The sequence below is a fragment of the Perna viridis genome, chromosome 10 (assembly GCF_037379345.1).
Source record: "Perna viridis isolate PV_CMFRI_1.1 ecotype Kerala chromosome 10, ASM3737934v1, whole genome shotgun sequence".
NCBI classification, from domain to species: Eukaryota; Metazoa; Mollusca; class Bivalvia; order Mytilida; family Mytilidae; genus Perna; species Perna viridis.
The window spans coordinates 40,963,296-40,989,595 of record NC_142454.1 but is presented as its reverse complement, the minus strand read 5'-3'; the positions used below and the strand labels follow the sequence as shown (position 1 = coordinate 40,989,595).

The following is a 26,300-nucleotide window of genomic DNA, read 5'->3' as shown; positions in this document are numbered from 1 at the left end:
AAACGAACGATAATTTCATTAAATTGGTGCGACCCCAGACACCATTATTTATTTGAAGTATAGAAGAATGTTTACTTATATGTACATATAGGATAGACTTAAAATATGTTGGAAAAACATTGTAGACTCGTACAGAAAGGGCCTTTGATTATTAAACTTTAAGGTAGCAAATTTTATGTTGCAATAAAACAAAACTTCGAGACTGTTAAATTAAGTATATAAAAGGAACGGAAGTCTGTCAGAGCAATTTTTTTTATTTGAAACATTTCAGTTTATAAAAAATGAATTGTCTCCCTTACACCACTTGTATTCCTGTAGCACGTGTACATTTTTTGTTCTCTGAATTAAATCAAACTGTCTGTCCCCATCCAAAATAGTTTATTGGGGAACACTCATTCTCTTCTAACTATTAATAAAAGACTATTCTTATTGAATAAAATGTTTCTCACAAGATATAGGTCCAAATATGAGTTAACATTTTTAGAGAAATAGAAATAAGACATTTCCACAAGACACTGATCTACCAACAATAGATCTATAACACGAAGTGGGTGTAAACCAAGACCAGTGACAGCTCTACAGCACAAATCATTATGCTGAAGCTTCAAACCAGATTTCACAATATTACTTTTAACTTCATAGACCAAATTTATGGACAGACAAGTAAGAGGTACATGCAAATATATTACCTTACTGTCTAATATTGAAAACCTCAACTTTTTTTTTCAGATTCAAGTACCATTTCATAGTGTAAATATGAATTGCCTCCAGCATTTATTTCAATTTCCATGAGAGATAAGTCTCCAAAGATTTGCAAAGCACCATCCCCTTTGATTTGCTCTAGAGATTGATGGCAGTAACCTTTTGTATACATCACATCCAAATCTAGCGAAAGATCCAAGCATTTCCAGGTTACTGCATCTCGTTTGTGTGAAGCAAAAAAAAAACAAAACAAAACAAATTAACAGCTATATCAAATTGCTAACATCAGTAAGGGCTGAAAAAAAAATAAAACACAACAAGCCTTTTTTTGTAATATTTATAATAAATAAGATATTAAGGTATAAATATATGGAGCAACTGTAGAGATTCGAAAGCACTATACAACATTCCTTAAACAAAAACTTCTCTCAAGAAATTTCAATTCCTTGTAAAACTTGAACACTCGTAATAATAACACACCTAATCAGAAAATAAAGGGGGGGAAGTAAAATATTTAAATGCAAAGTCGAAGGGGTAAACATTTCATTAGAACAAATAAATGCCTCCTAAATATATATCGCAGATCTTACAAACAGAACCTCAATTTGAAAATTTCAGACATAACAAATAATTGCATCTGTTTAGTATAGCATTTTTTTCATATTTACAATAATATTTAAGAATTTCTACCATCACTGCATGGCACTTAATCTTAAATATGCATAGTCTTCACTAGGTCTTTTTATGGGGGAAAAAAAGTTTCAGGTCAGTCCTGAACTTTAATCAGGATCAGAAGTTCAATCAAAAAAACATTAATAGTGGACTGTAAACTTTTAAAGGAAAGACCTCTATGAAGACTGTGCATTTTGCATTATTCTTTCTCATCTATAACATATTCAGAAGTCTTTTCAAAATGAGATCATAACAAAGTCCCAAAACTGATAAAAACAGACAATCCACAATATCACTCAAGACCCACACATCAGACAGTCATCTTTGTTCTTCAGCGAGCACACCATGGCAGCCATATTGTTTTCCTGTTGTTCTTTCGGCTCGGTCTTATTTCCTGTTTTGCTGGACTGTTGCAGTTTTTTCTTGTCCACTGTGAACTGTATGGCCTGGGCAGCCGGTTTTGTTCTGAGGTAATACATCCCCGTCTTGCAACCCTACAATAAATGATTAAAATTGCTTTCTCCCATTCCAAGCTGGTGATAAAAAAATCCACACAACTTTTTAAAAGAAGAGTTTTTATCAATACTGTGAAAGTTCTTTAGTTTTGTGGATTAGGGAAAAAAAAAGTTTGTGGATTCATCAACTAATCAATGGGATTCTTCTTTTTTGTTGGGAACCAAATTTTGTTTTTTGGTTTACCCATGAAAACCATGAAAATCGGTACCCAACAAACTAAAAAAAATCTAGATTTTAACATCTTGAGTGGAGATATAATGTAAACTATTCAGTCCTGGAGAATCTATATGTAAAGGTGGACATTAATCAAATTGAGTAATTCAGCCACATTCTCAGTATAAACCCTAATTGAGACCTTCCATAAGATTAGGTGATAATACAGCTCTGCCAAATGTTTCCAACAAAAAGGTCCATGTTTACAGTGGAAGATGAATAAAGACTCGGTTTATTCAACATTTCATAACAACATCTGATGTTGAACTCTTAAAAATACTCTCTGTAAAGAATTTCAATATTCATATTTGAATGGTCTTGTAATCTTTAGCATGTTTTGAAAAAGGCTTAAATTGTTCTCAGAAAAAAATATTACACAAAAATAAATTTTCTTTTGTTCTAAAAGGAGTATTTAGGAGTGATTCCAAAGGAATTCTTGTTTTTACTGGACATCTGACCAGTAATCATGATATATACAGTATAAAATTTGCCAAATTGTTATCAGACAGAACAGAATTTGACTGGATATTACCTTTGGTCTGATCGACCTTCACTGATTTAGAATAAGACCCTCTATAAACCTACCAATTTCCAAGCATAGAAGTGCATGCTGGTTAGTTTTCCATAGTTGGGTTCAGCGATGTGGATATTTAATGACTGACTCTGGTCAATGAATGCTCCTCTGTCAGCAGACATTTTAATCACGGTCTTCTGAGATATCTCCCATACTGTCTTGTATAGTTGTTTTAATTGATCTGGTATCTCATCAATGTTCTGAAAACACAAATTTTATATCAAACAGTGTTCTAGGATTCCACTTTCCCATCACCTGAGGCAAGTGGAATCTCGTTGTGGGAAAGCTGTATATTATATCCTACTTTCCCTTTGGCAAATAGAAGACATTAATTTTTGATGGATTTGTGTGGAAAGTAGATTTAAACTGTTTGAAAGTAAATAATTATTTGGAATTTTTCCATGAAAACCTGAAATTTTCAAAAATCTTAGAACACTATCAAAGATAGGCCAACTAAATTAAATAGCTAGATTTTCGTCCAGGAGTTTCCAAAAAAAAAATAAAAATCAGTTTTTAATTCCTTACTTGAATAGAACCATTATGAGCAATAATCTTGTTTTTCATGTCCTCATCCCACAAACCAAGCTCTGTCAGATCCTTCAACAAGTGATGATTCACAACCTAAAGGATACATATACATATAAAAGTGTTTTATATTTAAATTGACTCGTTTTCTTAATTCCATGAATGATTTTACAAGGATATCAAACAAAGCAGTTGTTAAAATTGGAAATAAATAAACAGTTAAAAAAAGAATCCTAATGGTAAAATCCAGATTTAAGTTAGCAGAATTCTGCTAAAAAGTGAAAAAAAAAAAAATCATTCCTGTAATTCCCATAGAAAGCACAATAGTTTTTCAGGGATGATCTTAAAAGCTGACAAAAAAATTGAGGGTATGGACTGTTCCAATAAAACATGAGGGACGAGGGAAGGCACTTTTATTTTTTTGTATATGGGTGGGTGTTCATATCTCTTGACAAAATATAAAGTTTAATATAAAACATAAAAGAACTTCTATGGGTGCTCCCCTTATGAAAAAGTGCCTTCCCAGAGTATCTCATATTCTTAAATGGAATAGCCCTAAAAATACAGTTAAATGGTTAGATCAGGTTTGGAAAAAGTTGAATTCTAAAAGCAGGAAGAAATCAGCTGTTTTTTTTTTCAGGTAAGACGGTTCAATCCTGTTTTCTGTTGATCCAAAAAGCCATATCAGGCTTTTGATCAATTGATGCACAATACACAAATAAAGAGCAACAACTTCAGGGTATGATACCCCATTTTGCTTTTAACTTGAAAATGTAAAATCAGAAATTAATTCCTTTTTAAATCAGACAGAAACATTTCACAAACATTTAATCAAAGTAGGTTTTAAGAGTTTTTGAGTTATTGTGCAGTGTTAACAGCCTCAGTATTAAAAAGACACATGGCAACAATATCCTGAATAAGGATTCATATTGCAATGCAATGAAAAAAATTGTGATATTTTTTTTCTTTCTTAATCTATGGAATTCAAGCTCCTGTTTCAGAAGATAACAAACCTGGAATTCACCAGACAAGACTCTTCTGCTGTAGATATTACTAGTATAAGCCTCAATAGACTCATTGTTACCAAGGATCTGTGCTGTTGATGCTGTTGGCATTGGTGCTAAAAGTAAACTGTTTCTAATTCCATGCCTAAAAAAAAAAAATAAAAAATTTCAATGAGTGTTAATTAACTGAGTAATTAATTGAACAGTGTTTTAAGTATTATCCAACTAATTTTTCACATCAAGCAGTGTTCCAGGATTCCACTTCCCAACCAACCAAGGCAAGTATAGTTTTGGTGTGGGAAAGTTACTTATTATGTTCCACTTACCCATTAGCAAGTAGAATTTGAATTTCTGGAAGGATTTGTAAAGTATGGAAAGCAGACTTTAATTGTGGGCAAGTTAATTTTCATTTGAAGTTATCCCATGGAAACCAAGTACATACCAACACAGATCAAGTAGCATTTTGTTTCATCAAGCACATGAAAGGCATGCTAATATTTACACGACTGTTATTTAAGATCATAAACATTTATATGTTGAACTGTATTACACCTGCACATGCTCCTTTTTCACTAAGAATAACGATGGTTATAGGATGAATGAGAAGTAGCACACATAGTTATGCTAAGCACACCCCTACTCGTACACAGAGTTGATATTTAAAAGCACCAAAACAACCTACAAAAACCTTAATAAAGCTACACAGAAACTCAGAAGGCACCTCTATCACACTTTGATGGGGAGTTGTTATTTAAGATAGTTAACCCTAACAATGAAAATAATTGTTTGCAAGGTGGGGTCAAATAAAAAGATTCTCCCGACCCCCACATACATTTATTTCTGGAATAACCTTTAGTGATATTCAGTCTAATATAACACATTTTGACTGCAGTTGAGGGTGATACACAAGGTCACCACACTCAGAAAAGAATATCACCCTCGACTCTGTCTTGAGCAATATTCTTCTCAAGTAGTAGGAACAACATACTTAGCAATCTTAGCTCTCAGACCATTCCAATCATTTATTCCTGTATCTTTAACATTCCACATGTCATGTTGGAGAAGCTGTCAAAGAAAAAAAGAATTAAGGTAGGTTATTTATTCATATGAATGTGTACGGTCTACATACACAAGTGTGTGTGTGTGTTGGGGTTTAACACCCGAGCAGCAATATTTCAGCTATATTCAGGCGATGAACATGAAGTGGGTGAAAAATGAACATGAAATGATGATGAAATGAAAAATGGGATGGGACACGAGGGTAATGGGGTTGACAAATTTTGATTGCCACTGGAAATAGGGAGAGGTGGGTAGGGTCGGGCAATTTAGCCTCCTGTGGCGGAGCCCTATGGTTTCTTCTCCAGGAGAATACCACAGTAGGGTTTTTTAACGTGCGAGGAACAAGGCATCTTTCCCAACACTGTGCACCGCTATGGTTTGCAGTCAGGTTTTCAGTATTATAGCCTGACAACCCCAGCATGTAAACACACCAGGGGTATCCCATTCCACCACCTGGGGCACACAACCCAGTTGCTCTGTAGGCAGAGCGCCCTAGCCCCTGGCTAGGGTTCTGAGCACTATTTAGTCGTCTTTTACGACAAGCTCAGCACTGCTGCAAGCTTATTCTATTGCCACCCAGACCTGCACGGGGCTACATACACAAGAGATACTGTGCAATGCTATAAAAAAATTAATGACCAAAAAAAAAACACCTTCAGAATACACTTGTAAATGACTTACATTTTCACACAACAAAAATGGCAATGAACATTTCAATATCTGACAACATTGACAGTATCTACAGCTATTTCAGCAACATATTAAAAATCTTATTTCATCTATTATCGCTTACAGCCAAGATTGATATGATTTGGAAACATTTGTAGGGCTGGACAATAAATTTTTACCAAAACATCGCATTTCCTTCCAATGGAAAGGAACTCCAATTTATCTACTCTTGGATATTCACTAACATAAAATTGGAATAAGACAAAAAAAATCACTACTCAAATGATGATTGTGAATACTTACTCCTTTACGGATAGGATAACCTTCACTATTCAAACAATGATTGTGATTACTTACTCCTTTACTAACGGGAGAACCTTCATACGTTTCATAAGGCCCATTCTTCTCTGCTAATTCACAGCTAGCTTCTAATGCAGCAAAGTAAATAGTGTCAAAGATTTCTCTGTTCAGTTTCTGGGCTTCCTCGCTCTCAAATGGGAATCTCATAAGGATAAATGCATCAGCAAGCCCCTGCACGCCAATACCAATTGGTCTGTGTCTGAAGTTTGATCTCTTGGCCTGTAATGGAAAAGAGGAATCTGTATTGCAGTATAACGGCAATCACAGTGAATTGATAACAAAAATTCCAATAGCCAAATTCAGCTAAATACAGTGAAAATGCATGGTAAAGCCTCACATTTTTTGGTGTTTTAAAGCCTCATCTCTATACTGGGTTTCACGTCAAAGCAGGCCATTATCGTTAAAAAGTTTTTGGGTTTTTTTTTAGTTCTGAAGAGTGAGTGGACGGATCGCAGTGTACAATGATAAAATGACCAGCATATGAGATGAAGCATGAAACATGGAGTTCATAATATCATTTTGGGGTAAAATTAAAATATCCCATTGATTTCTCTTTCCACAATGTTTATAATGTGTAGAGTGTACAAACATTTTATTTAACCATGTTTGATTAGTTATGCCTTTAAGTTTTGATGAATGAACAATTATTTTCTCAGTGAAAGCTTGCACTAAAACTTACAGTGATGAAATCTTCAAATATCTCCGCCATTATATATTTTGACAGTAACTTGTTATACTCCCCATAACAATTTTGAACTTGGTGGTGTAGACACATAAAAATAGCTTTCTATTCAGAATCTGCAGGGAAAATATGTACAAAATAACAAAGAATGGAAGAATCCATCAAGGTTTATAACTCTGAATCTTAAATCTACCAAACTCAGATATTCAGTGTTCTAGGATTTTTTTTAATTTTAGGATTCCACAGGGAACCTAAACATAAAGATATACTTTCCCAAACTTGAAGTTAGCTTTTTTTTAATATAACCAAGCATTTCAAAAATTTTAATTTTTTACTTGCCAAAGGGGAAAGTGGAACAATATGAACAACTGTCCCACACCTATATTACCCTAGCCCAGGGTGACGGGAAAGTGGAATCCTAGAACACTGTGATATGGGATGGTAGATGATACTAACCTCAGGTACTGGGTAGTAGTTGATATCAATGATCTTGTTCAGGTTTCTCACAATCACCTTAGTAACCATCTTCAGTTTGGCAAAGTCATATGTCTTGTCAGGTTTGACATACATATTGAGTGCAATGGATGCTAGATTACAAACAGCCACCTAGAATAATACATTAAATGCACAAATTGTCAGTATTTGAATTTGCAATATTGTGAAAGTATTAATATTCGATGGATACCAATTTTCGTGGATTTCGTACACCTCGAATTTTGGTTCCCAAACGAAAAGAAAATATTTCATTCATTTGTATGAAAGAGTAGTCAAATCCATGAAATTTGATCATTTTCCACTAAACCACAAAAATTGGTACCAACAAATAAAAATACTTTCACAGTACCATGTACATGTATCACTATTATTTTTGCAGAGTTTGTAATGTTTAACTTCCTTTTTTCATAAAACAAAGTAGACAGTTTTGTAAACTGAAAAGCTGTTCCAATTAAGTGTTATGGTAGGAGGCTAAAAGCATCTAAACACAATACAGCTTTGTCTTTGAATTTTTTTTATTTTTGGAAAGGGAGACAGGCGGAATATTGACGCACACCCTTACACCCTCATTTTTAGATGCTCTTCAAGGAGAGTTTAAAAAAATGTGATCCATTGCAAGTGACATTCAGTTAGGTAACAGTTGTTGGAATTTTTTCCTGAATAAAAATGAGATACTCTACTGAATTTTATTCACCAGTAAGTATGCTGATGAACAACATCACTTTGGGAATCAAATTATTTCTATGATAGGTTTAATATAAGTTACATATAAACTCAAAACAGCACTATTTTGTTTAATCTTGGAAGGTTGGGCTACTATCTAGCCAAGGTATTTTCATTAATTTTGTCACTGTAAAACTTGTTCAGTTGGTCTCAAACTTTAAAAAAAAGGAAAAATTCAAATGGTGAATTTTTGGCAGAACCACATAAGAGAACTCGAAATATTACCCTTGGGTGTCTAAGACTTCTCTGTTTTGCACTCAAAGCAGTATTAGAAAGTTTAATACGTCATCCTCGCCAACACTCTCAGAACATATATTACTACCTGTATATACAATGCTTTACCTCATCCTTACTACTATATTACACAATCTCAGAACATATATTACTACCTGTATATACATTGCTTTACCTCATCCTTGCTACTATATTCCACAATCTCTGTACATAGATTACTACATTTAATGGTGCCCAGATTCTGTTGGTTGGACTTCCTGTTACAGTGGTCCTTATATAACATGTATGGTGTTCCAGTCTCGGTCTGGGCCTCAATGACGGCATACCATATCTGTTGGGCCTTGACAGTCTTTCGTCCACGTCCTTCTTTTTCATATCTGTAAATAGTTAAAGTAGAAAATCAGAAAATAGCAAAATTCAAATTTTTGCTTTACACGACATCATGATAATGTTGTTTAAAAGGATGGTCTGGTAACATCTGTGATTTTTCAAAATAATTATTTTCCTTTTTTAAGAAAAGAGAGCTTTATTAATATTTTCATGAATTTCAAGTGTAAAGAAAATACATTATAAGATTATCTAGAATGTCCATAAATATAGACTGCAAAATAGTATTTGAACTGAAGTAAATGTGATTAAAATGAAAAAAAAAAAGCAAACAAAAAATATTCTATCTATCAAGCAGAAGCTGTCAAATATCCCACAACAACACCCAAAATTTTAAATATTAGTAACCTTTTCTTTACATACACACTAACATTAAGTAAAACATTAAATTCATGATGTCTTAAGCTTGAATGTAAGCAAGTCCTAGCAGCTACTTATTTTTTTTTCATACTTTGTGTACAGTTCCTCAAACTCCTCTCCCCAGCAGTCCATCAGACCAGGGCACTCATGAGGACACATCAGGGTCCAGTCTCCATTACTCTCCACCCTCTTCATAAACAGGTCTGGTATCCAGAGAGCATAAAACAGGTCTCTGGCACGCTGTTCTTCTTTTCCTGTGTTTTTCTTACAGTCTAAGAAATCATAGATGTCAGCATGCCAGGGTTCCAAATACACAGCAAAAGCACCTGGTCTCTGCCAAAAAAAAAAAAACAACATTTTAAAGTATTTAAATCTATTGCATAGATGCCAACCCCTTAATGATACAATCAGTAAAAAAAAAAATTTAGATGTCCATAATTTGGCACGTTAGTCAGTAATCATCATAAAAACTGAAATTGACACCTTGAATTAGTCATGTAAGAAAACATATTTTGTTAGAATGCACTATTGGCACTGTGCTATAATTTAGGAAGGCCAAAAACGCTGTGCTATGCCAGTAAGCACTCTGCTATTTAAAAATTATGGGGAGAACACCGTTCCTTCCCATCTTTTATTTCTAATTGGATTATAATTCACATTTCATTCTGCAAACATTAGAAGATCCATCTTGTTCAGACGTGTATTAAAGTATTTATTTCTGCCATATTCTACTATGTAGAGAGTCCATGTATCTATATTTTTAAGGAATGTGGTGATTATATTATGTTTAATAGATAGAACTTCTTTAGGCCAGCATTTTGAGCCCTCATTTACTGAAATCGAACAAAGGGTTGCCAAGTTATGACATTTTTAAAATCCCAAAATTATTCCCCCTTTTTTCCACTCGCAATGAAATCAGAAAATGACTTTAAGCCATTTTTTGAAGGCAAATACTGAAGCCATTATTGAAATGACATCATTCAACATTTATTTTCTCAAAGAATGGAGTCTTTTTATTGAAATTACTATGTATCATGATCCAACCTTTTCCGCTTTTAGGAATATAACCAAGCCAAGTACTACAGCAAGTCTGTTTTGACGGGGTCAAAACAGCCTCCATGACCATTTTTCCCCTGCCAAAAAATAAAAATGCTTACTACAAACTTGTTTCTTGGCTCAATTCATAAGAGAACTACAAGAATTCTTCAAGATAGAAGTGTTAATAATCAATCCAAACATAAAATTTAAGATTGATCAACTACTTTATATCCCACTTCTACCATTTCAACCTGTATTGGCAAAATGGCACTATAGTATCTGTAGTTCAGTGCAACCAATTCAGTATAAAGACTAATAACCCATGTCACTTAATGTATCATATCTTAAAAAGTAGTAGATATGATCAAGAAAATTGGCATGCATTGTCGTTATAGAGTAAGCAAAATTTTTATTTTGGTTTTGAGTGTCGTCATGGAGAAATGGCAGCCATTTTGAATCAAGATAGCCACCAAATTATGACAACAGTTGGTTTCTTTCACTTAGTCCAGATTTTTAAGCTAGTCCTTTCATGTTTTGTTATTTCCTGTATTATGACATTATTTATTTGTGTACTGTAGTATATTACATGAGAGACGAAAGGAAAGGCAGCCATTTTGAATAAAAATGGCCGCTGCTCTCGTTGATATCCATTTCGCAACCGAAAAGTTTATTTTCAGCAATAACTTTCTTAAAAATCAACCTATTTTTACAATCTTGGTATCATTGTAATCGTCTCATTCTTATCTTTCTTTCTAAAACTACATGTTTAACTTTAAATTGAATGTTGTAAAAGTACATGTACATGTATAGATTTGATAAATCAAGGATTTTTATAATAGACACTATAAAAATCCTAAGATAAGTGAGGAACTTTTAAATGGTAAGTTTCAAACTGGTTATTTTTTTTTTAATGTTTACTTCTTGTTTTATCCAATGCTTCAGATGCTTTCATGTAAAATTGACCAAGTTTTGTAAGGTTACTGACTGAATTGATTTAAAATAGTTATATCAAAATATCATGATTCTGCCATAATAGCTTTACACTATAATCATATATGTTATTTCGGTAAGCAACTGTATTAGTGCAATGTAAGTGGTTCTCTTTTGTGTGTATGTGAAGTTTTTACATCTTCAGGCAGTAATAAGCAGAGCGAAATGTTGATTTTACTTCATTTATTGTTTTTCTTGATCAAGACAATATTTAAATATAACTGCCATCATGATCATACAGTGAGTCAAGACAAACCAAATCTAATGAAAATTAAATATAAAAATCTATTTAAATATCAGTTAGTAAGAATATCTGTTGTAATTGCAAGAAATAATTACAAGAAAAATCAGTGTACACATGTAAGAATGTAAATACAACATGACAAGATAAACAATTGAGTCAATGCAGTACGTTTGCAGTGAAACTGACTGTATGTTTTTTAAATGGTGTGATATTTTAATAGAAAAGATATTTAATTTTCAAAATACTTATCTGATGAAACCACTAGAACAGTTATGTCAAGATATGAAAAATATCTAATTTTTTTAGGTGTCTTAATTAAGAATAATACATGCATTTTATGATAGCAGATATGATGCATGAGGTCAATTTCACTACAACATAACTTATGATTTTCCTATAAAAAACAGCAATTACATCTATATGGAAAGTCCAAGGATTCTCTACAATAAAAGATCATTAATTTAGTATGTGTACTAGATGCTATAAATAGATAAAAATTGGTAAAATCATTGTACTACTGAAAGTATAACAGATATTAATTGTCTTGAATAAGTGTACATGTCATACACAAAGACCTAGGAAAAATATTCATCATAATACTTTTTATATTCAGAACAAATAGATTCAAACTGTGTTAAAAACCAGGTTCTACCACTGGTGTCCTTGGGGTTGATCTAAAAATCTGAATAAAAGATAAAAAAAATTTCAACAGCACTAATGTCATCTTTGTTGGGCCATTTGAAGACATTTTTCTTGAGGTTAGACATTGACCAGCAACATCAACCTGAAACTAAAACATTACAAAACTGTGAAATTAGTGTTACAATATATACCATTCAGCATGTAATTATACCCTAACTCTTGGCAATATTTATTTGTGTATCCTCATCTACATGAAATATGCATGTCCTCCATAACATGTGCTTTCACTTCAAGTGGGCCAGCGACAATGTTACAAAAATGAATCTGATGTCCAGCAGCAGGTAGCAATCCACATTTGAAGATCCAAAATTGTCTTGCGAACTCATTAGTATCATAAAGGAATTAAGAATTGACATCAGTTAACTGAAAGAAACAAGGGACCACAAAGAACCAGGCTCAACAAGCAAAAAGATTCAATTAGTAGTCAAAAATGTTGTCAAAAATACAATTCTACTTAAACTTTAATGAATTATTATTTAAAAGCTAATTTAAAAAGTAAAATTTACAAACTGCTCTCAAATTCATATTGCTCAATAATTCTAAAATGACTCTATCTAGATTATAGCATTCTGTACATTTTATTTTCAAATAAATCTTATCAATAAAAAGATTGACTAAAGAACTAACCGGAATAGTTTCTGTCTGTCAGTAGTTGATATATCTCCCCCTTGGTGATCCCATTTGCCAACAAGTACTCATTAGTAATATTGTCCAATTGAGTACTTGTTGATACATCCTTTAACAATTCTCCAAGTGTAATACATGTAGTTCTTGACTCAACAGTGGCTAATAAAATAATTACAGATCAATGACAGTTTGTTTATAACAATTAGTATAACTCACAATATTCATTAACCATAGCCAGCAAATTGAATTATATAATAATATATCAAAACACCACAGACTGTTCAGAATATAGTAGTTGAAAAAATTAAATACATGTACATGCACTAAAATGTACAAGTAACAACTAAGGACGGAATTACTTTCCCTATCAAAATGGTAAACACTTACTTAATACTGCTTGAATATTTAAAGAGCATTGATAATGTTGGAAAAAAGTAAACAAGCAACCCCCTTTTCCTAAATGTCGTATTCGGTAGTAAATCAATCAGATTCATAGCAGAAGAGAAAAATAGAGATCTTAAATCCCATTATTCTTTAAATAATAAATTATCATTGACGTAAATCCTATGTAGAAACTCCAAATTTACTTACAAGCACAGTACGAATCGATAACGGATTCCGTTAGGTCAGGGTCAGCCATGACGGTAAAAGTGTCTCGAACGCTCTATAGCTGCCTATTCCAACGCTTAAAATAAATATGTTCCTGATTACAAATCGAGAGCAAAGACAATTAAATTTAAAGAAAAAAACTTGAAAGACTTGAATATGCATGTCGTTAAGCCGTACTCCGTATATTTACCTTATTTTCTCTTCGAAGTATTGAAAACAAAATTTCAAGGTCGATTTGGGAAGTGTATCGGAAACGACTTCCATTCTAAAGATATTTAAATCCTAAGCTCTCATTGGGTGTTATTTTTATTTCAGTATGACGTCAGGAACATATTTATTTTTAAGTTTGAAAAACGTATACTCCGCTGAAAAAACGTGCCGCGCGACGTTAAATCTGTATTGGTACCGTTACAAAAATGACGATAATTTATCCCCGTTCCGAGAACTATAAACAACAAGACTTATATTCACTACAAAAAGTATTTTATTAAATATTTATTCATAAAAAAAGTCATAGCTGATGTAACCTCCGAAATAGAAGGACTTTGGTAACGTAAATACTAAGTCAAATTCTTTACCAGAAAACAAAATGGCGGCCATATATGGTCGCATTGGCATCTCTATACTATGTAAAATCTAAACAAGACATATTAATATAAGTCCAATCTAAATGAAATTTTGTATGCTGTTGACTTTCTCACAACTTCAGGTAGGTAGGGAAGTAGATAAATCCCCCTCCCCCTAAAAAGGTCCAAGACGACCTTATTTTAAATGAGATGAGCTTAAGTCAAGAACTAAATGGTTTTTTTTTTAAAGATAAACAACAAACCAAGATCTTTTAAAGGATGGCATTCAACCATAATAAAAAAATTCCTAGATTCTCATCCTTACCTGATCTGATTTTTCACGCCTGCTTTTTAGCAGCACAAGTGTCAGTTACTGTAGGGAATAAATTGCCCCTCCCCCGCCCAATTTTTAAAATACAAGTATAGTTACCTTATTACCACCCTGGTCGACATATCTGGCTGTATTGTTGTACACACGTAACATAGGCAACAATCCATTGGAAATACCATTGGTCTGTGAAATCAAGTTTTTATTATATCAAAGGTTTTTTAACAGATGATTTAATACCACATTTATTTATACACAAAATTGAGAATATTTAATCCCAGACGGCTCTTCTACTTAAGATGGAAACTGAAATAAAGAATTATCTCAATTTAAAATTAAATAAGAAACTGCATTGATTACTTTCTACGCATCACTTGAAGACCACATTGCTATTTACGCAGAAATTGAAAATCAGGATGCTCTAAAGCCTTTTTACACAGAAATAGAGAATTAGAAAATTGCCTCGAGACCTATTAACACAAAGGTTGAGAATCAGGATGCCCTGATGCCTATTTATACAGAAACTGATCATCAACATGCTCGACTGCTATTCTTTTCAAGGCTGAAATCCTGTTTTATACCTACCCCAGCAATATAACTGCCAGTTGCTCTGATATTGTGGATATTCAGACCTATTCCTCCAGCAGACTTTGAGATAAGAGCACACTGCTTCAGTGTATCATAAATTCCTTCAATACTATCAGAGTGCATGGTCAACAGGAAACAGCTAAAATGATGAAAACAATCTGATAAGCAAAGTTAATCTTTTTAAATGGAACACTGCTGCATTTGTAAATCTGACCTGTTGGGTAGCTTTTTCTCAATTATTTTAAAGCATAAAATGATCATTTCTAAATTTCCTAAAATGATCAAATTGCCAGTCTTTGACAGAAAACTTCAGAAAATGTCTTGACATTCATATCCTTTGACATCATAAAAATACTGCTGTCCATATTCAATATCAGTCTTTGGGGTCAAATAGTCAAAGAATCAATGCTGTCTAAATGTCAGATAATTATCAAAAGTGCTCAAGTTTTACAGGTTTCAATTATTCCATGCAAATTTCCTTCTTGTAGCAGATGATGTCTCAATTGCAAAATATTCACAATCTCTCATAAAAAATTTACATGAATGTCACAATCTGAATGAAGTCAGAAGATCCAACAGCTTCATAAACAGTTTGGTCAAGTAACTCGCCTTGGTTTTTTTTTTGACCAGTGGTAGATTTCACAAAAATGTGTAAGATAGTAATTAGTATTCAGACATCATTACTTACTTACAATTTTAGGCTTACCACCATTTGTGAAATTGACCAATCAAACCAGACAAGTGCTATAAATACTCATCAAAATTTTACATAATCTTGTTACCTGGACAGCTGGGGTCTGCATGTTCCAGCATTGAACAATGTGGGTGATGCATGAGTAAACCACTTCTCTGACAGCAGGTTGTAAGTCTGTAAAATATCACTGACTTAATGAAGGCAACAAACAGCAGAGTATATTTATTTGATTTGTTGGTGGCAGGTGAGAGCTACAGATAAATACTTTCAAAAGAAGTCGTCAACTGGCAAAATTGGAAGGCTACTCTATATTCAAAAATGGGTGAACTCTAGCAAAATTTGCATCAGTCTACCTGCTAAATTTTCTTTTTTTCCCCCTCTACTTTAAATACTTCTGATGTCCCCAACTTTGCTATTCAATGTCAAAATGTATGAATACCATGAAACGACACACATGTATATATATATATATATACACTAAATAAAAGATGATATTCTGATAATATGTATGCAAAGTTTGGTGTACAAAGCACATTTATAAGATACTGAGAAAAATTATACTTCAGTCAAGTTCAACTTCAAATTGCCTTAATGTGAGTTCCAATTCTGGCTCCCACAATGAAAGCACACATTTTCTTGGCAATAATATATATGTTAACAGTACTCACCTCTATTGCAGCATCAATGTCACTCTCGTGTATACCAACAGCAACTCTCATCAACATGTGTTGTGGCCTCTCAGCAACTGTAAAAATGTTACACAATACTTAATCAGCTATTTCAATACCTGTTAACCCTTCCATACTAGGGCGGAGGAGATTCCCAAAAAATCAATGGAAAATTCAGTATCTCGCACATAAAAAAGTCAAATTTATGGAAGGCTTTTGATTAAAATTACTTTACAGTCTGTGAAAACTACTTAGATAATTGCATTTTTCTGTAATATATAATAACTTCACTACCGTAATACCTGCTGTGTATGAAACTAGAATCAAGCAGGGTTAAAGAATAAAAGTGTGCATGAAAGGTTACCAACCGAAATATGCTGTATTCACTAAGACATCAAGATGAATTTATGGTGGGTTTTAACAAAATATATCAATACAGTATATACACAAACAAAAGGTATTTCCTATTATTTCATCCCTTTATGGTGCATAGTTAAATGATTTATTTCAATTACATTCATTTACTTACCTTTATTGCTAATTTTGAGCAAGTATGACCTCTCCAATGTTTTGAATCCAAAATAGTTGTAGCTAAAGTCTCGGTCATAAATCAGTGCTGAGTTCAATTTCTGGGTAAAATGAAGAGAAAAAGAATGTTTATGCTTGTACAAATTTCATATGATATTCTTTGAGTTTTGTCTGGTGTTATCAGTAATGTTCCCTTAGTCTTGTCTGAATTATAAATATGTCTTGTCGATGACATATTTAAGTTAAATTTCACTGTCAGTTTCAGTTTCTCAAAGATTTCAGCTTTTATTGGATGTGCACCCCTTTAAAAGATGAAACTGTATATAAGTGCACCCCCATTTCACAATTGCTGGCAACAGCACTGGAGTTTTATCTAAAATTAGCTAAATCAGGCTGAAATATACGGCAGTCGAAAATGGACTTCTACAATCTGTGCCAAAAACCTTTCCAAGTACTAGGTGGATCATTCAAGTAGTTTTTCTCAAAAACTCTACGTTGGCGAGTGGTGGTTTTCCACAATGAAGTTGATTTGCAAAAAAGTATTTCTAATGCAATGAAAATAAAAATATGTGTAGGTCAAATTTCACAAATACCAGAAGCAAAACAGCAGAATTGTCATGTTCTAAACTTACGTCAGCATTTCTCAGTATAATCTCATGAATTTCTTTGGAAATCATTGGTGAGTGCTTCTTAGTTTTTGGGTTGACCCACTTGTAAAGATCATCCATGACATCTGAAAATAGAAATAAGGTTAGCATAGTATTACATGCTAAGAAAAGGTGGAAGATTATTAACCCGTAAGTATTTTATAAGCAATATATGACAAAAGAAGCTTAATTGTTGATTCCGAAGGCTTCCGTTCAATTTTTCATTTTTTTCCATTTGGAATTTAGCATCTATCCAGTACTCCTTTTTATGTCTGACTAAGGTCCAAGTTGAAGTTCAATGACCATATGTGGAATATATTAACTTACCACTGAAGACTTTCTTGGTTTCTTTATGGAGATTAGAGACAGCTATTCTAGCAGCAAGCTGGGCATAGTCTGGATGTTTAGTTGTCATGGTGGCCGCAGTCTCAGCAGCAAGGTTATCCAGTTCAATTGTGGTGACACCGGGGTACAGCCCATTGATGACCTTCAGGGTTATGGCAGCCTACAAACAATAAATTGTTATCAAAATGTACATGCACCTTTTAAAACTTGTAATCATGGTAATAATTATAGATAAACAAATAGCCCACTTAATATTACTCATATTATTTGCCAGAGATCTTTCATTGGACGATATCAATTGAGGCACGATAAAAAAGGGGCAATACTTGTGAAAGAAGTACATGTATCTGAACAGGCTGTCGTGTAGTTTAACATTATGAAATAAGAGTGATATCGAGTACAATGCAAATCTATCCAAGTTACCGAGTGAATTAAATAGCTTTCTAGGTAGAAATCTGCCTTACATTATGCAAAAAATAATTTAAAAAAAAGAGAAAAATCCCAGCCTACCGACTTTTTTGCCTTGGAAACAGACATATATCTTTTATGGCCTTATACCAATGTGTCCTACTTTAAATTAGTACTGAACACCTGAGAGATTTTGGGACAATAAAGTTTGAATAGTTGTCAATTACCTGGCCAATCATGACAAAAATAATCATAATTGATAGCAACATGTACACGTATTAAGTTTTAAATTCTGTGGTAAATTTTCGTTTTCTTTATACTTACTGGATCTACAAAATCACTATTCAACCCATAACACAGTTTCTGGATTCGAGAGGTAATCTTGTCAAACATAACCTTCTCCTGTCGGCCATCTTCAAATAATTGAAATATATTTATATAAGTATTTATAGAAATATATTTACATGTACATTGTTGTATAATTTTAGGACCAATCATTTCAAAAAGGCAATTCTTATTCACAATCTGTGATTATACTGATCAGCAAATTGTACAGCAAAAATATGATATCTGTGAGCCAAATCCTAATAGCGAGCACCGCAAAGCGGTGTGAGCTCTACCATTATTATGTGTACTTTCTACATTTCCCTTCAGGTTCCCCAATATACTAAGGGAAAAAAAGTCATGTCCCGGAAGTAACAAAAAGTGATTGTCCTTACAGAGAAAATTCATCATTTCCTTCAATCAAACAAATAAAGAAAATAATAGGTTAGGATTACGTTTCAGTAAAAATAAATTCATCTTTTCAAGTTTTCAAGTCTTTTTCTAATTTGTTTTACTTATTTAAGGAAGTGAATATTATGTTTATAAAAACTTCGGAAAACATGTGGATGTACGTATGTGTATCTCTGCCGTTTCACTGTTGCTGTTGTCAAGAACCTAACCCGCCTCGGAAAAAAAATTAACTCTGATTACATTATCAAAATCAAAGCGTAGCTTTTCTAAGATAGGAAAGGCAATAATATTCTTGTTCGGAATATTCAGTGTCGTCTGAATTTTGTTTACATCACATGATATGTGTAAAATATTCCCACCATCCGTGGAGAACTGTAATATATCCGGTATCTGTACAGAATGATCTGACAGGCCAAAACTGAAATGGATATTGCTAGAGATGCCCTTAAGGGATAAAAAATGTAAAATATTGTGAAGTGCTATAAAGTTATTGACCATTTTGAGAGCGAGGGGAAAGGGGGTATGCTCATGGAGTTGGTATTTTGGGGAAAAACATTGTTCAAGTTATTCATTTATTGAAAAACAAATATCCCCCATTAATTAACACGTCAGATTTTCTAATAGAAATATTAATTTTGCTTGCTGCTAAAATATAAATAAAAATATTGCACTGGTGAAGCAAACATTTTCATCCAGGTCGACCCCAACCCCCCCCTTTGTATTGTCCCTTATTATTTTTACGAGTCTAGCACAGACGGTATACATATGTATGGTAAAGCTCACGGTGCTCGCTTATTTAGGCAATGCCTACCCCATATTAAGTTTTCATTTTAGTGATAACCCTACAAGGGAAAAGGAGCTTACCAGGTTTGTAGTAGGAAGTGTGATTTAAATAACCAGTTAACAGACTTCAAGTCTTTGCTACAGGTTTATTTCTTAAGCTGAATTGGTTTGTCTCTGGCTTTTCACCAAGTAGTCTAGGGTTCGAACCTTGGTGGTGAAGGTACAATGTATATATTTGTGAGTCAAATTATGCTTTTATATTATATCTACCAAAATTTTAAGTACATGTACATAATCTAAGTTCAGTAAGTACATAACATTATTGTTATTAATTAGCATGGCACTGCATTAATGTCTCCATATTCTAGCACCATGCTGCAGTCAAATGAAATTTTACAATTGGCCTCCAGCAGGCAAAGCCTAACTTTCAAGTTTTATATTAAATTCATTATTTTCTGACTAATTTACATTTCAACAATACATGTATTCCTGTTGTGTGGTACCCATTTATGACCATTATACAATATCACACAAGTTGAGCAGGTGGGAAATTAAATTATGGTAAACTGCCACCTCCCCGTTAGGAGCACTACCTCCCATACCATGTTTCTCCATTGTAAAAAGTAAAAGCTTTCTATAGATGAGGGGTAATACTCCAAACGGGGTGGGGGGTTGTAACCCGTTTTTTCAGATGTTGTTCCCAACATAAGATTAAGTTGATAAATTGCATGCATGCCGGGCCTTTCTGGCCCTGTAAATGTTGTGGGCAGATAACACAGTAAATTCCTGGATGATTGGTTCTTTCAATTAGTTTTCGTCAGTATACGTCAGTTTTGATCACCAGAATGGAAAACGGATACAAATTATTTTGCCGGGATTATGCCATAAACCAGACATTAATATCCGACAGGGCTAAAAAAAATGCGTTATTTGTTAGTTTCAAATACTATACAGTCACGTGTTGTATTCTTAGGTCAAGCAACTTTACTAACCTCTTTTGTTCACAAACATTTTCGTTTGTTAACTTTGCTAGAAAAGTCAGTAATGGAGTAACACCCTTTGTCTTCTGTGGGCGCCTATCAAAATTTCCCGCTAATTTGTACCAGGGGAGGGCCTAAAACACGGAATAGATAAAAATGCGGAAAAGATTTTGAGGTCATTAAAGATCCTCAATCTAAAAAGTGCTTTATCTAGAGTCAAATTCTAAAAAGATTCTGTAAGATATTTATAATATATATCTACTAATTTAAAGTTATTCACAAAAATATGTTGTCATGGTACAAATCGGTTGACCGGAAGGGTCAATGTATGAAATCTGACAAAGACAAAAACAAAAACAAAAATCTGTCGTAATCTACTAAATTTTGAACTGAATATGGCAATTTATCATATTCATTCATTAAACATGTCATGAGCTGGTTTCCCTTTATACAGATTCTCGTAATTACGCATCATGGGTCCACCCCTGATGAGGTAAAAATTTGGCGATGCCGGGTGCAGGGGCGGATTCAGGCGGGGGCGTGGCGGACGTGCGCCCCCTAAAATTTGCAAAGCATGGGTTATCAGGCTTAGATTTAGGCGGCTTTAGGTTGAAACTTTAATTTCTCGCTAATTTTACCACAAAAGATATCTACATTGCACTCACTCTAGAAGAATATTTAAAATAATTAACCTAAAATAATTTTCGCCTCGCTCCGCTCGGCGCAAATTTTAACTGTGCACCCCCCAATCTAAAATCTGAATCCGCCCCTGGCCGGGTATACTGAACACCCTACCTTATATAGCTTAGTACGCGACTCAATTAATGTTTATAGCACCTGTAGCTAGAACTGATTATATGGTCGTATATCAACATAAGAGCAATGTTCATATATATCAAGTAAATCTTATTTAACTTATGGTTGTTCTCTCTTCGCATTTTGCTTGTTGTCTTTAAAAAAGTGTTTCCTCTAAACAATAAAGATGTTTTCAAGGGGTGGATTCGGGGTTTTAGATTAGGGGGCGGGGCCGCACAGTTAAAGTTTCGCGAAAATTTTTTTGAGGCTAAATTTTTGAAATATTCTTCTAGAGTGGATGCAATGTAGATATCTTTTGTGGTAAAATTAGCAAGAAATTCAAGTTTCAACCTAAAACCGCCTACATCTACACCTGACAACCCATGCTTTGCAAATTTTAGAGGGGCGCAAAATTTTTTTGCCCGTCATGCACCCACCAGAATCCGCCCCTGGTTTTCATTATTCAGTTGTAATGTTTATTTTCCAGGAATTCCAGAAATCAGTATCGACCTTTTCAAGACCAGTCCTAAACATATGTGACGAAAACATATGAAAAACATGGAAACATATGTTTCAATTCTTTCTGTGTACATATCATTGAAGAAGTGTTGGCGATATTTTGGGAAGGTTGGAATAAATACTTATACAGGGGTTTGGAGATACGAAGTTTAAGGGGCGAGAATCGGAGGTTGAAGAGGAGGGGACGGTGGTGGAGGGACGTGGAACGTTGGTTGAAGGTTGTCGAATATTTTTCCACACTCGATAGTTAAATTCTAAAATCAACCCACCCGCCGAAAATCGTGCGTTGAAATCTAAAATTTAACTATCTCGAGTGAAATATATATATTCTGAATTTTATCGTGCGTATTTGGTTGCCTAGCTACACATTATTGTTGTTTTTTAGTTACCACAACTTCTTTTAAAGGATCATCCTGTGCTCTGAGCTCTTCTAAAAATCGATATAGGATTTCTAGGAAAGCGCATTAGTTGTGAGACAAACAATTCCTCACGCTGGAGCCGCAGGAAATTACTGAATAGAAAAAAAATACATTCTAGTGTTAGCCAGGGTCAAATTTAAAACCTTTGCATGATGGAAATAAGAATTTATTGTTTTACATGTTGCCGTCTAAAATCAATCATTTTTGAAAATCAGGCATATTTACATGCTGCAATGTTCCCTATGTTATTGATATTTTGTTACAAAAGTTAGATGTTGTGTCGTTTGCACCTCCCAATTTAGGGAAAACCAGGGTTATATCAATAGAGGAGATTTTGTAAAGCATGAAAACACAAGACTTAATTTAAGTATACACCAATTGAACATTACCATAATTATGATCTATCATATTTATAAATTCGCAGAAATATGTAAACAAATGTCCCTTGTTTTATTACAAAATGTATATTGTTTCATTGAATAACTGACAAATCTACCTAGAAATACAATTCTCTTGCGGCAAGAATTCAAGAAAGGAAACTAAATAAATTTGATCAAAACTTGAGGCATTAAGTTTTTGATGATATAAAATGATTTCGACAATATAAAATTTCAAATTACTGCTTGTACCCATTTAGCAAACATAAATTCTAGTTAGTCTTTTTTTTTTCAATCATGTAGCTCGGTCCCTCATTTGAGTTCCTCCTAAAGCACAAGTCGATCACCCTGGCTCCTATTGTAGAACCACCTTGGTCATCAAATTATATTCTTTAATTTTAGCAAACAAAAACAAAATGAAACAACACAATATCAATTGTGACCTATATGTGATTTTCGCATACTAAGGATTATTAAATAAACGTGTGTCTGTTAAATTTGTATTCACTACATGTTTTAACTGAGAGTTTAAAGTGTCTGCTTCCGCTTGTATTTCCATGTACTATATATGATAAACTTCCTCGGATGGTTCATCATGCTATATAATATAATGATTTTTGACTATATGCTCGATGTTTTCCTAAAAAGGTAAAGAGGCTTAAAGTGGCTTGGAAGAGGTTCAGTGGCAGATCAAAGTAAGGGACGGGATCTGGGTGTTAAACCCCCTCTTTTATTGAACAAAATAGATAATTCTGGTACATTTTGGCATACATGAATATACAAACTAATAGCCTGAAACTGCCTTTTTAAAGTTCTGGATCAAAAACCCCTTTTTATATAAATTTATTGGTCTGCAGAATGTATAAACAGCTGACACCATCAATCGCTACTTTTTAAAATTCCATCCAAACTGTGTGACTTCATCCGGTGATACACATATACCCCTCAATCAAGTGAAAACAGTCATTATTACTGAAATAAATATCAAAATAATATTAACGTTACATATTACTTAATCAACAACTTTTAGTGATTATACTAGATAATTTAATTGTGACAACCAAGCATGCAGACGCACCACAGACATGCATATATTTTAAAAATCATTATGTACGCCAACTCTTCAAGTAGGGATTCTTTGAAATTATAAGGAAGATAAATTATAGATGACATGTATACTTGCACGATTGATGCTAATAAAATATTGAAGGTACTTGATTTCATTACTCCATCACATAAAAATGCCGAAAATCGAGCTCGTGACAAGTCGAACTGGATTTACCGAAAACGTATAACCACGTGATCAGAGGATGACGATAAATAAAGAACGTACCCTGAGCACACGTTCAACTATTATTTCAGTTGATCAAGAGATCCAAAATATTCAAATAACTTTATTGCACTTGACCCATATGCATTTGGCCAAAAGATACATCATCAGTGTACTTCATGATCAAAATTTTAATCTTTTCCCTTTATTTCTAACGTAGACCCTTTTGTGCTAATGTTGGGGTAGTCGACACACTTCCGCAAGGAAATCCCAAGCCCTACCTCACGGAAGTGAATATTGAGCATGCTCACCAATTTAGCATAAAAGGGTCTATTGAATTTTCTCTAGACTTGCTTGTGCCTTATGATATATTATTTTCTTATATATGTGTATAATTTGTATTTGATGACTTCGTGAGTATTAATTAATTCATTAGTGTCTGATCCATTTCGTTAAACATTTGTGTACTATACAAATGAAATAACCGAACTCAGTTTTTCCATGTCTGGTCTTTGTCCCTGAATTACATTCTTTTGATTTCCGGTAGAACCATGGTTCCCTTGATTATTCTATAACAGAAGCGTTTATGTATTCGGACAAAAAGTATCTGAAGCATTGCATTGTCAATTCCTGTACTTTAAAATATCAATCCGAGTTCCAATACATGCAGGACAATCATAGCTCTATATCCAGATTAATTGTCTGTCCAACTTTTTATACACTGTCAGTTTACTATGAAATGGGATTTTTTCTCTCCTATACATGTAGTTGTCCAATTCGCTCTTGATTTTATCGTCATCCACATATCTAAAGTGCCACGTGCGGATCCGGGTGTCAAAAGAATAGACCCACAGCGCTAAGCTTGTCGTAAAAGGCGACTAAATAGTGCTCAGAACGTTAGCCGGGAGCTAGGGCGCTTTGGCCACAGAGCAACTGGGTCGTGTGCTCCAGGTGGTGGAATTGGGTACCCCTGGCGTGTTACATGCTGGGGTCGTCAGGCTATAATACGGAAAAACTGATCGCAAACCATAGTGGTGCACCGTGTTGGGAAAGATGCCACGTTGCTTGTACGTTAAAGAACCCTGCTGCACGTGATATTCGATAGGAGTAGAAACTTTTGCGCTCCACCAAAAAGAAGCCTAAATTACCCGACCTTACCCACCCCACCCTATTTCTAGTTGCAATCAAAATATAGCTGAAATATTGCTGCTCGGGCGTGAAACCCCAGCAATCAATCAATCCTACATAAAGTTTGTCTATCATTTAGCTACTTTCAGTTATTCTCGATTTGTTACACTGGCTCGTTCAATCAGTTTTACATGGTTACAATGGTTTCCTCTCTCAACATGTCAACCACTTTGAATTAATGTCAGAACCTTGACAATACTAAAAACACGGAACAAACGATGCTTTTCAACACACACACGCACGCACACACACACTATAAGCTGCAGTTGCATACGTACAGATCTGTATTTTGAGGAAACCCTTATGGCTACATAGATCTATTACCTGAAAACGATAACTTTTGTGAAGGGCCTATCGATATATTTTTTATTTCCGAAGTTCAGAAACCGAATGAACATTAAGACTGGTCATGTGGTCTCAAATTATTTTTGAATGCCAAATAAAAGTGAATTTGTGTTTTTTTTTGGATACATCAATGCACGGTGACGGACCAAAGAGGCTTCGCGAATTACATCAGGACTGTCTAATCAGTACTACATGTATGTAACGACTGCTCGTACTTAAAATAGACTTCGCTTCATAAAAATGTACTTGACTCCAGCAGGTTGGAACTGAATGAGGTACACAAACGAGAATATATTAATTCATTCGTTCGCCATTCAGCGGCTTGAATTTTACTTTTCAAAAGATAAAAACAATAGGGTTAATCGAAATTCAGGAAGTGAAGTCCAATGTTTCCAGACATAATTTCCGGTAAGGTTTACATACGCTTCGGAAAAGATACACTTAACAATTGTTGTAAAGTTGCATTTTTCAGTTGATACAACGAGTTTTCTTTTTCCGCAAAGAAACTCAATTCAATTCATAAGGAAGAAATGTGTTATACAAATACATGTACGTGTAACTGAGACACGAGTATTTAAGGTCATAAGGTCATACTTGTATATGATAGGCCTTACAACCGTTGACCCCGTGAATATTTCCTGTGTAGTATGAAATGGTGTTTTTTCGTAAACTAAAATGGGTTTAATGGGAAATAACCGTCAGACAATAGTTATTAAGTAAATGTATGCTAAA

General features: G+C 33.9%; 1 protein-coding gene and 1 long non-coding RNA gene across 2 annotated transcripts; both read right to left on the bottom strand.

Moving 5' to 3' along the window:
- Positions 1–1,025: 1,025 nt before the first annotated feature.
- On the bottom strand, positions 1,026–20,800 carry LOC148605800 (ribonucleoside-diphosphate reductase large subunit-like). The gene is made up of 18 exons (XM_088549632.1): positions 20,668–20,800; positions 18,482–18,570; positions 17,732–17,909; positions 17,390–17,490; positions 16,759–16,858; positions 16,230–16,306; positions 15,650–15,735; positions 14,865–15,006; positions 14,382–14,465; positions 9,267–9,508; positions 8,604–8,805; positions 7,433–7,582; positions 6,292–6,513; positions 5,195–5,271; positions 4,216–4,351; positions 3,203–3,298; positions 2,689–2,877; positions 1,026–1,868 (listed from the first exon to the last, which is right to left on the bottom strand). Exons 1-18 carry the CDS (start codon positions 20,684–20,686, stop codon positions 1,671–1,673), a joined length of 2,388 nt encoding a protein of 795 aa, XP_088405758.1. The 5' UTR covers positions 20,687–20,800; the 3' UTR covers positions 1,026–1,670.
- LOC148605801 (uncharacterized) lies at positions 11,291–13,459 on the bottom strand. The gene is made up of 3 exons (XR_015916177.1): positions 13,368–13,459; positions 12,777–12,935; positions 11,291–12,512 (listed from the first exon to the last, which is right to left on the bottom strand). It is a non-coding gene; the product is annotated as an uncharacterized LOC148605801 (long non-coding RNA).
- Positions 20,801–26,300: the final 5,500 nt, after the last annotated feature.

What these genes read in the sequence shown, in the direction of transcription:
- LOC148605800 (XM_088549632.1), bottom strand. An exon ending in TTATACTGAGAAATGCTGAC is followed by an intron (nt 16,859 to 17,389) that starts GTAAGTTTAGAA and finishes CATTTTACCCAG; the next exon opens with AAATTGAACTCAGCACTGAT. An exon ending in TCGACCAGGGTGGTAATAAG is followed by an intron (nt 9,509 to 14,381) that starts GTAACTATACTT and finishes TTTTTTTGGCAG; the next exon opens with AGACCAGGTGCTTTTGCTGT.